Below are 11,839 nucleotides of genomic sequence, written 5' to 3' on the forward strand. Positions count from 1 at the left end.
ATCACCTTAACGAATGCAAAAAGTGTTTAAAATGTCAGGCGTGGCAGGCTTCTATTTCTTTATGTGTCTTTTGTCAATTAAGTCAGTCCCATTCACTCTCTGATCTTCATAAAGATTCATTTTATATATGCCAAATGAAATAAATCCATATGAAAATAACCTGAATGGAATGTAGCTTGATCTTCTAATATTTTACATTTAATTTGAAATACTGCTGAATATGAGGTTTACTAGCATGCTGTCTGTGTTGTCCCACCTCTGGTTCACGATCTTTCATCCTTATTTCCGACATCACATACACAATTCTATGAAATAACAGCACAGTTTGAACTAAAACTGTCTAATCTGGTTGACATTGTTGAAATACTTTCTATTCATTTCAGATATCCCCCTTACCACAAAATGAAATTGCAGCAGAGTTTGCAGCTCAAGTAGCCCAAGTAGCACTAAGCATGCGTCCAGGAGGACACCAGCAAAGGACACTGTCAGATGGTAATCTGCCGCAGCATCCTTCTCCAGTTAATGTCATGCCAGCTCCTCAGCGGAGTCCACAACCACAGGTGAGAGTGGATAAACCACTTAGTGTTGTTACTAATGCTTCCGAGTCCATGGCAGCAAATGTACAACAGATGCCAGTAGTTTTTGGTGACATAAACTGTAAGTGACACCAGGTGTATAGTTGTGTTCCTGATGAAAATGCAGTTGAGCCTCATGTATGATCTGTAGAGTGTGATGTGCAAATGGTTCAGCCCTTTTGCCAGCCAACAGTGGCAAGAGATGTCTATAGTACACATGGGGCAATTAGAGTGGGGTTTTAGATATTTGTCTTTACATGGTTCCTGTTGTATACTTTGAGGCTAATACAGATGTAAGTTGCTATATTGTATTGATTACATTCATAAAATATTACTTTTTCTCACCATTAAATTAAAACAAATAATTAAATCCCAACATCTGCAAATGTTGAAACTACCAAAATAGAAAACAGTATTGAACAATCAGCCGAAATTACACATGTTAAAACTTGTTGATACAATATCTGGTAATACAACACAATAAAATTATTGTTTGTTTGACATTTATCAATTGCATGTACCAACTCTATACAGTGATGTACAGATGGATGAAAATCATGCACCACCTGTAGATAGTGGGCATAGCCAATGTCATTACTAATAAAATTAACCATTTTGGCAAGCATTTCATCCTATATACATGTGAAACGAGAACTGTTAAGATGGAAACAGTTGCCAGTTTTAGCTGTGGCCTGTTTTTAAGGTTATGGTTTTATACAATAACTATTTTATTTTTCATCCGTGGAAAAGCAAACGCAGAAATGCTCTAATATATTATCTATAAATAATATAATAGCATTTCATTATTGTTTTCAACGTCTGAGATGAAAATATGCAAAGACATGAGTTAAATGTAGCTGTTTTAAATTTTGATAAAATTTGAATATTCTAGCTTCACTTCTCCCAATTTCCTCCAAAGTTACCCTATTCTGGCATGAGAAAGTATCTGTTTCATCCAGCATGGACCTTGAAGAACTGTCAAATGTAAATGTACAAAGTTACCCTATTCTGGCAGGAGAAAGTATTTGTTTCATCCAGCATGGACCTTGAATGACTGTCAAATGTAAATGTACAAAGTTACCCTATTCTGGCAGGAGAAAGTATTTGTTTCATCCAGCATGGACCTTGAATGACTGTCAAATGTAAATGTACAAAGTTACCCTATTCTGGCAGGAGAAAGTATTTGTTTCATCCAGCATGGACCTTGAATGACTGTCAAATGTAAATGTACAAAGTTACCCTATTCTGGCAGGAGAAAGTATTTGTTTCATCCAGCATGGACCTTGAATGACTGTCAAATGTAAATGTACAAGGTTACCCTATTCTGGCAGGAGAAAGTATTTGTTTCATCCAGCATGGACCTTGAATGACTGTCAAATGTAAATGTACAAAGTTACCCTATTCTGGCAGGAGAAAGTATTTGTTTCATCCAGCATGGACCTTGAATGACTGTCAAATGTAAATGTACAAAGTTACCCTATTCTGGCAGGAGAAAGTATTTGTTTCATCCAGCATGGACCTTGAATGACTGTCAAATGTAAATGTACAAAGTTACCCTATTCTGGCAGGAGAAAGTATTTGTTTCATCCAGCATGGACCTTGAATGACTGTCAAATGTAAATGTACAAGGTTACCCTATTCTGGCAGGAGAAAGTATTTGTTTCATCCAGCATGGACCTTGAATGACTGTCAAATGTAAATGTACAAAGTTATCCTATTCTGGCAGGAGAAAGTATTTGTTTCATCCAGCATGGACCTTGAATGACTGTCAAATGTAAATGTACAAAGTTACCATATTCTGGCAGGAGAAAGTATTTGTTTCATCCAGCATGGACCTTGAATGACTGTCAAATGTAAATGTACAAGGTTACCCTATTCTGGCAGGAGAAAGTATTTGTTTCATCCAGCATGGACCTTGAATGACTGTCAAATGTAAATGTACAAAGTTACCCTATTCTGGCAGGAGAAAGTATTTGTTTCATCCAGCATGGACCTTGAGGAACTGTCAAATGTAAATGTACAAAGAAAAATCTGAAATTGATTCACATTCGGGAAAGTTCACTTGCTACAAACGTTTGAAGGTCAGGTTGTAAACAATTATGAGAATCTTCATGGAATTACTTGATATCCGGGATTTGTAATCCCAACTAATGTTTGGAAACAACTACTATTTGGTCAAAAAAAAAAAAAAATTGAAATTTGAAGGATTCTTTGAGGGGGATATTTGAAATTAGTATCATATTGGTGTAAAATAGTGATGTACATAGCTTGCCTTGTCCTGCCTAGGTGCGTTTTAGTTGCTTTTTTATATAGTTTATTTGCTTCAACAATTTTGGTGAAGTGATTGTGATCATCAATAATTTTACTGTCATTAATTGTAATACACAGCCGTGATACAGTTGACTTGAGTAATATTATGATATCATTTGCAATCAGCATAAAATTTGTATTGGGCCTTCTATAATTACTAAAAACACAAACAATGATTCTCTTGTGACAATGATTACAATTTCATGTAACAAGCAGATATTTTATGTATATACATGTAGGACGTATGGTGCTTGCTCTGTTTTGTATTTCGTTTAGCGATCTTTATCAGTTTTTATAAGATAATAGTTCAGAAACACAGCTGGTTCGGATATGTTTTCAAGATGGTAAGAATCCATGAATGACAAGTGATAATATGTACAATTCCCAAATTCTGTCAATCTTCACTCAACCATTTAATTTATTAAAGATATAATCACACGTGGTAGAAACAGATCTAATTGGGTGATGTATTTTCTGTTTTTTTGCCAGACCAAAATGTGAATACTGTAATTAAAAGGACAATGTATTGTGAATAGTTAGATCAAGTATCTTTGTGGTACACGTATAATAAATGCACTTTATATAAATGTACCTCACTTTATGATTCATTAATTTTAATTCATTAGTTAGAGTTTAGAATGTTATGACTATAAATAGTTATGAAACATATTTCTTTATCAAAATATGCATAATGGAGAAAATAACTAATTCTCTAATTAAATAGTCCCCGAGTTTATACATTACATAGGAATGGTGTATGTGCATTGAAATACTGCAAATAAAGAATAAAAATGTATAATTTTAGTACTAAATTTGTGCTGATTTTTTTGCGATACTCTTTACTTTGGTTGCTCTGATTGTAGATAATGTAATAATCAGAGTTAAAAATGCTTTGATTATAGATTATGTTATAATCAGAGTTAAAAATGCTTTGATTATAAATAATGTAATAATCAGAGTTAAAAATGCTCTGATTATAGATTATGTAATAATCAGAGTGGGGGGTGCGTGGCCTGGGCCTGACGTCCCGCTTGCCAAAGGAAAGTGAAGCGTCTCTCATAGCCTCTCCTTCCCAGGTGTAGTGATCGCCGCAGGACCACTGTCTCGCTCTGCGGGGCAGGAGGTTACTTGCATATGGCCTCTCCTACACTATTGTGTCCACAGCAGCACCTTCACGCGGTGCCCCCTGTTTTAACAGAGCCTGCTGTGTGGCGCGACCGAGTACCCGGCGGTATAACTGGGTGGGCAGACTGGGCTCATTAGCCCTGGCAGGCAACCAGTCTAAGAGAAGGGAAACTCTGACCCCAAACCCGGGCAGATGAAGCTCGTTAGCCTTGTCAGGCAGTTCATCTAGGAGAAGGAAACTCTGATTCAAAACCAACCAAGTCCCATCCATTGGATTATGGCTCCACTGCCTTGTGGATATCTTCGGGAGAAGGAAAGGCTACGGGAGTAAACCCAGACAGAAAATCAGGAGTGGAGCCCCTAAGGCGGCTGGGGGTCGACTACGACCTCCTTCCGGCAGCTCCTGCATCCAAACTGGTGCCAAATGTCATGCTCAGCATTCCTTTGGACCCCACCAGCAAGGACGAGAGGGGGATCCTGACGTCTGGGCAGCCCAGGATCTCCATATTCCACGCCCAGGCTTGCGCCCTGGAGAGGACACTCCAGTCTCGCTACTGAGTGAGGAAACAACACGGAAGCTGACAGTTTACGGGTTATAAGTCCCACCCGATTGGCGTAGGGAAGGGGCGCCACGGGTCAGCTTTGATGGTGGGAGGGATCATCGTGTCCCACTGGCCAACTATCGCCCGCCTCAAGCCGGGCAGCCCCCGGTCAATAAGGTGTTGACCCGCCATCGTCTGCCTGCTCCAGTGGGTGTCTGGAGCTCAGTGTGTTGTTCAGCATGACAAGCAGACGGTAATTCCACACCAGACAAAAGAAACAAGAAACCAATAAAGAAGACTCCAGCTCTTCGATTTGCAAGCTGGAATGTGCGCACCATGTGTACAGGCATCTCCGACGACCTCAGAGAAGTGGACGACACCAGAAAGACGGCCATCATCGATAGAGAACTCACCAGACTAAATATCAGCATAGCTGCCCTCCAGGAAACCAGGCTCGCCTCTAGTGGCTCCCTCAGAGAGGAAAACTACACCTTCTTCTGGAAGGGTCGAGAACCTGAGGAGCCCCGTCAGCACGGAGTGGGCTTTGCCATCAAAAACAATCTCCTGGCCTCGGTTGAACCTCCAACAGGGGGCACTGAGCATCTCTTGTCCATCCGCCTCACCACTACTTCAGGTCCTGTCAACATCATCAGTGTCTACGTCCCAACCCTCACGTCATCAGAAGACATGAAGGATCAGTTCTATGGGCAGCTGGACGAACAGATCAAAGGATGCCCCAAAAATGAACCACTATTCCTCCTCGGCGACTTTAATGCCAGAGTAGGTGCGGACCACGAGTCCTGGCCTACCTGCCTCGGATATCATGGCACTGGAAAGACCAACGAAAACGGCCAGAGACTGCTGAAGCTATGCACCTACCATGGCCTGTGCATCACAAACACCTTCTTCAAGTGTAAGCCACAACACAAAGTGTCATGGAAACACCCCAGATCTCATCACTGGCACCAACTCGACTTGGTCATCACCAGGCGCTCTGCCCTTAACAGCGTCCTCTCCACCAGAACCTACCACAGTGCAGACTGTGACTCCGACCATGCCCTTGTGAGCAGCAGAGTGCGACTACAGCCACATGTGCTACACCGCACAAAACCAAAAGGATGTCCTCGCATAAACACTGCACAGATGTCAGTCCCTGCCAAGGTGGAGGAGTATGTGTCTGCCCTGAACAAGGCTCTCCAGGACCTGCCTGAGTATGACGCTACAGCCAAGTGGAACGCCATGAAGGGTGCCATCTACAGTACAGCTATGTCAACGTTTGGCAAGAAGGAACGACCCAGCCAGGACTGGTTCAATGCACACCTATCAAGGATGGAACCACAAATCGAGGAGAAACGAAAAGCCTTCATAGCTTACAAAAAATGCCCTAATGAACGGACGCTTGCTGCTCTCAGAAGTGCCCGAAGTAACACCCAACGCATTGCTAGACAGTGTGCGAACGAGTACTGGCAACAACTGTGTGAAGGGATCCAGCGAAGTGCCGAGTCCGGACACATCCAAGGCATGTACAGTGGCATCAAGAAGGCTCTAGGCCCTACAGTGAAAGGGGTCGCTCCCCTGAAATCCCTGACGGGAGAGAAGATCACAGGCCGTGGGCAACAGATGGCCAGATGGGTGGAGCACTACTCAGAACTATACTCCCGAGAAACGTCAGTCACTGATGCAGCCCTCAGCAGCATAAAGAATCTGCCCACCATGGAAGAGCTCGACAAAGTGCCAACCTTAGAGGAGCTCAGCAAAGCAATCGACTGCCTTCCAAACGACAAAGCACCAGGTAGTGACAGCATCCCACCCGAAGCTATCAAACGTGGAAAACCAGCATTGATTAAACCACTGCACGAGCTACTTTGCCGCTGCTGGGAGGAAGGAGTAGTCCCCCAAGATATGCGTGATGCCACAATTGTGACCCTTTACAAAAACAAGGGCAACCGCAGTGACTGTAATAATTACAGAGGGATCTCGCTCTTGAGTATTGTTGGTAAAGTGTACGCCCGCATCATACTCAACAGGCTGCAGTTGCTGGCAGACCGTGTGTACCCGGAATCACAGTGCGGCTTCAGAGCAGGCAGGTCGACGACAGACATGATCTTCTCCCTACGACAACTCCAAGAGAAGAGCAGAGAGCAAGGTCAACCACTCTACATGATGTTCATCGACCTCACCAAGGCCTTTGACTTGGTCAGCAGGAAGGGCCTTTTTGAACTTCTGAGTAAGATCGGTTGCCCCCCAAAACTCCTCAGCATGATAATCTCTTTCCATGCAGATATGAAGGGAACAGTCCTGTATGATGGATCATCCTCAACTTCCTTCCCAATTAACAGTGGTGTGAAGCAGGGCTGCGTGCTGGCACCAACACTTTTTGGGATCTTCTTCTCCCTGCTCCTGTCCTACGCCTTCGACACGTCCACGGATGGCATATATCTACACACCAGGTCTGATGGGAGCCTGTTCAACCTGGCACGACTGCGCTCAAAGACCAAAGTGAGAGCTGTGCTCATCAGGGAGATGCTTTTTGCAGATGACGCAGCTCTTGTGGCCCACACCGAGGAAGCCCTCCAGAGACTGGGAGACCGTTTTGCTGTTGCCTGCACGCACTTTGGTCTCACAATCAGCTTGGAAAAAACAAATGTCAGCGTGCAAGATACCACCATTGCCCCTTCAATCAAAATCAACGGTGTCACCCTGGAAGCAGTCAACAACTTTACCTACCTAGGGTCAACCATCAGCAACACTCTCTCGATTGATATGGAGCTGGACAGAAGGCTTGGAAAGGCAAACACCATCATGGCTCGATTAACAAAGAGGGTTTGGGAAAACAACGCGCTGACAGAGCACACCAAGGTCCGAGTCTACCAGGCCTGCGTTCTCAGCACCCTTCTATATGGAAGTGAGACGTGGAGTACCTACATGAGGCAAGAACGCCGGCTCAACTCCTTCCATATACGGTGCCTAAAACGCATCCTGAAAATCAACTGGCAAGACCATGTTCCACACAGCGAGATCCTGCAGCGTGCAAGTACCCCCAGCATGTACTCCCTGCTAATTAAACGCCGCCTTCGATGGCTGGGTCACGTCCGACGCATGGAGGATGGAAGGCTGCCAAAGGACATCTTATATGGACAGCTGGCCACTGGCATGAGAAGAGTCGGACGCCCCTCACTCCGTTTCAAAGATGTGTGCAAGAGGGACATGAAGGCATGCAACATTTCACCCGATGGCTGGGAAGAGCTGGCTGAGGACCGAGGCACCTGGAGACTGATGGTAAACAATGGCATATCAGTCGCTGATGCGAGGAGAGGCCAGTTGGTGGCAGAGAAACGTAAGAGAAAGAAGAACGCAACAGCAACCACAGTAATGCAGACTTCCCAGTATGTCTGCACCAAATGCAGTAGGGACTGTCACTCACGTATAGGCCTGCACAGCCACAGCAGACGTTGCCAACAGAGACAGGCAACACCCCAAGGGCGCTATTCGCATGGTCTTTCGAGACCGAGTCGCCAATGATGATGATGATGAATAATCAGAGTTAAAAATGCTTTGATTATAGATCATGTAATAATCAGAGTTAAAAATTCTTTGATTATAAATAATGTAATAATCAGAGTTAAAAATGCTTTGATTATAAATAATGTAATAATCAGAGTTTAAAATGCTTTGATTATAAATAATGTAATAATCAGAGTTAAAAATGCTCTGATTATAGATCATGTAATAATCAGAGTTAAAAATGCTCTGATTATAGATCATGTAATAATCAGAGTTAAAAATGCTTTGATTATAAATAATGTAATAATCAGAGTTTAAAATGCTTTGATTATAAATAATGTAATAATCAAAGTTAAAAATGCTCTGTAGGTTACTGATCCTACAAGGTACATGCCTTGGAACTTTTACTTGTCCTGCATCTATTTTACTCAGCCTACACTGCATATAATACTAATTCTGTTTAAAATGCTACTCGTCCACTGCATATAATACTAAATCTGTTTAAAATGTTAATTGTCCACTGCATATAATACTAAAACTGTTTAAAATGCTACTTGTCCACTGCATATAATACTAAATCTGTTTAAAATGCTACTTGTCCACTGCATATAATACTAAATCTGTTTAAAATGCTACTCGTCCACTGCATATAATACTAATTCTGTTTAAAATGCTACTCGTCCAATTGGGCAAACATCTTGAGAATGTAAATTTCCCTTTCCCAAGTTCTAGATCGTATATATGAAAATGTGAGTGGAAAGGTTGAGCCCTGTAGATGCAGAGAAGCTTGGAATGTCATTTTGATAATTTACTTTAAGTAACATGTTGTTCTCGAAAACACTAATACTTGTTAACATTTTAAGCACCTTGCAGGCTACAGTATACCGTTTCCTCCAGTGGAACTGGTCTGAAGTGCTTTTTAGTTCAACATTGTCACAACTGTGGATATTTCCATATCACAAACTATCTAATGCTAGGTTTTTAAGCTAGGGTGCAGTTTGCAGTTTCAACCATACCATGTAGATACTCTTAAAATCCAGTGACTGCCACTTTTCTGCTTCAATTGACAGGTATTTGGGTAGATTACATAAACCTAAATTACAACAAATGATTCAGAGTGGAAATGAACTGTGACCATGTTCATCTGCCACTACTATAGTGTAGGATGATTCTATTAATGCCAGATGTTGGGTCACTGGGCTGGTTTGAAGTACTACTTAAGCTAACCTTAGTAGCCCATTGTGTAATACATACAGCAGAGCCAGGCAGGGTATGAAGTGGCTAAAATAGGTCAGCATGTGGTGTTGTCCATTGAGAATATTACTTGTATTCTCTTGAACTCCAGTTTCAATGTCATCTCATGTTTGGTAAGCACTAAGTTTAGTTTGACAATCTGTCTTGACAGCTGTTACTAGCTGGTTTTGGGTTCCCTTCCAGTAATAAATTAGGTTAACCCGACCACAATATTCCTGGATTTTAGAATTACGAGGAGTCTGAATTAAACAATATACTCATCCACACTGACATACATATCATTTCCATGGTTACATAACAACTATCAACAGGATTTGAGCTGTCCCGTGAACATTGATGGTATTGTAGAGTGTATCACATTATGTGTGGTATATGTATGTATGTACATATAAGGGTTTAATGACACATCATTACAATCCTGGCTATATAAATGTATTTCTTACTTTGGTATAAGTTTGCAGAATTTTTAAAGTGTACAAGTGTATGCTTACTGCATCAGTATTTAAACAGGTTTACATTCTAAGCTTATGTTTACCTATGCTACTAGGTGTCTTATTTCAACCTGGAAAGTTGACTAAAGTGAGAAAAATGTTGGTAAGGAATGTCAGATGATAAATTGCAGACTTGACACATTTTGGATGTCTTAGAGAATTATTCTATCCACTGCAACTAAATGAATCATTATTTTCATCTCTTGACTACATCATAGTAGTGGTGGTATTTCCTGATTTTTGTTTGCACGCTATGCTTATTTGTTCAATTGGAAAAATGTCAACCTTGATTAAGATTGTTATTCACAGAATTGATAGTAGACTTGTCACTTGAGAATGCTTGACAAGGGTGGATTTGGATCTATATGTAAATGTGTACTCTTCAATAAATCCAGTCAATATTAACTTTGAAACTTTCATAAGCAGAACATACACTTTTGTACTAATTGGATTACTAAAACTGTGTAAATTTGTGTTGTCAAACTTCAAGTGATGATTTTACCATCCACTAATTTATTGATCTTTGCACAGTTTTATGCTTTTATTTGTATTAATCGTTTAGCAACATATTCAACACCATTCATGTATCAGAGTAATTTTTGAGCATCTGAAAATTTGGCTGAAAGTCCACAAATTTGAATCATTGCTTCTTAATGATGTCATATATGCCAAATGTACATCTAGGTAAGGCTGGTGTAGTGCATAAGGCTGGTGTGGTGCTCCACATATAATTTAGATTTATTTTGAGAAGTAAATTTAAGTCGTCATCACTATATATAATTAAATCAATAATTTATTACAGCTGAAATGTATTGTGTTCTGTTTATTGAAGCATACCCACATAATTACAAATGCTGGTCTTATGATCTCTAGACATTAGACAAGTGTCTCAGAAAACAGTTTTAGAGCCCTTGCCTTGTCTAAGTTGTTGCTGGACCATTTTTAAGTATATTGGTGGGCATCTGTATCCATACAGGAATCTTTTTGCAGGGATTTTAAAAATAGTTTTCCTCCATCCATGAAACATAATTCAATATGTGGATATATATTTCAAATACACTTTAAAAGGGTGTTGCTTCAATTAGTATATTTATAATTATACTGAAATGATAGGGGTTTTCAGTGGTAATTTAACCGATCATCCTTCACCATCCAATAAGGAAATCAAAACATGAAAACAGCAGGGCTACCATGTATTTTTATCAGACTGAATCATACCTTTTTTTGTATGCCCTTGTTGTTTTTTATTTGGAAACCACATACTTGTCGAAAAGATTTGAACAACTTTGTGGGCAGTTTTCATTGCCTTTGGACTGGGGACTTCAGTAATGTATAACCTCTGTGAAGTATTATCGTTTGGCTGACTGAGTCGTTAAATAAATTGACAGTTAATTAGTCTTACACCATTTTTACAACCGAGACTGCAGCATACACATTAATCTGAGATCGGGATAGTTATTTTTTCATACTGAGGTAAATCAGGGGTTTCATATTTAAAATCTGTTCCTTGTTTCTTATCCTCACCAAGCACCAGCATATAATTTATTAAAAATAATTTACATGCAAATTTTAAATGATGCCTTACACTTTGCAATACATAGCAATTTAAGGGTTTTCCAATATTCTCAAACTCTGGATCGTATGTTTATACAAACATGTGCTTTCTTTCCTGGAAAACTTGTTTTCATCACATGAAAAGGTAGGCTCTTCAAAAGTGATCAACCTTTGTTGACTTTAAGCCATTTGATAATGTAAGAGCTGTGATCAGAGAACTCACAAAATTGCTTTTTTTTTTAAACAATTCCTTATGCATAAGCCAAATGTTGTCAAGTACAGTGTGACATCTCAGAGCAGAAATTAAACTAGTATGTTGTTATCTTCTATTAGATATACACAACGCTAAATGTTTCCAGAAGTCAAATCACCTATTTAGGTCAAGCAGTGATGTTTATTTACAAGCTTGCAAGATTGACAAATTCGATGTAGGAAAAATCATGTCAATCACATACATCTAAAATCTTATCAGACTCTAAAAACT

At 40.3% G+C, this 11,839-nt stretch overlaps 2 protein-coding genes across 6 annotated transcripts in view; both read left to right on the forward strand.

Moving 5' to 3' along the window:
* LOC149774518 (uncharacterized) overlaps positions 1-11,839 on the forward strand; it is a 643,609-nt gene that overhangs the window by 495,175 nt on the left and 136,595 nt on the right. The gene's annotated exons all lie outside the window — the stretch shown is intronic.
* Positions 1-11,839, forward strand: part of LOC149774524 (eukaryotic translation initiation factor 4 gamma 1-like) — a 53,107-nt gene that overhangs the window by 37,600 nt on the left and 3,668 nt on the right. The window contains exon 13 of the mRNA XM_089945284.1: positions 384-560. Within this exon, the coding sequence (XP_089801410.1) occupies positions 384-560 (177 nt within the window). The remainder of the gene's footprint in view (positions 1-383; positions 561-11,839) is intronic.

Source organism: Sinohyriopsis cumingii, unplaced genomic scaffold, assembly GCF_028554795.1.
Source record: "Sinohyriopsis cumingii isolate HCF-2022 unplaced genomic scaffold, ASM2855479v2 utg000229l, whole genome shotgun sequence".
In the NCBI taxonomy this organism is placed as follows: domain Eukaryota; kingdom Metazoa; phylum Mollusca; class Bivalvia; order Unionida; family Unionidae; genus Sinohyriopsis; species Sinohyriopsis cumingii.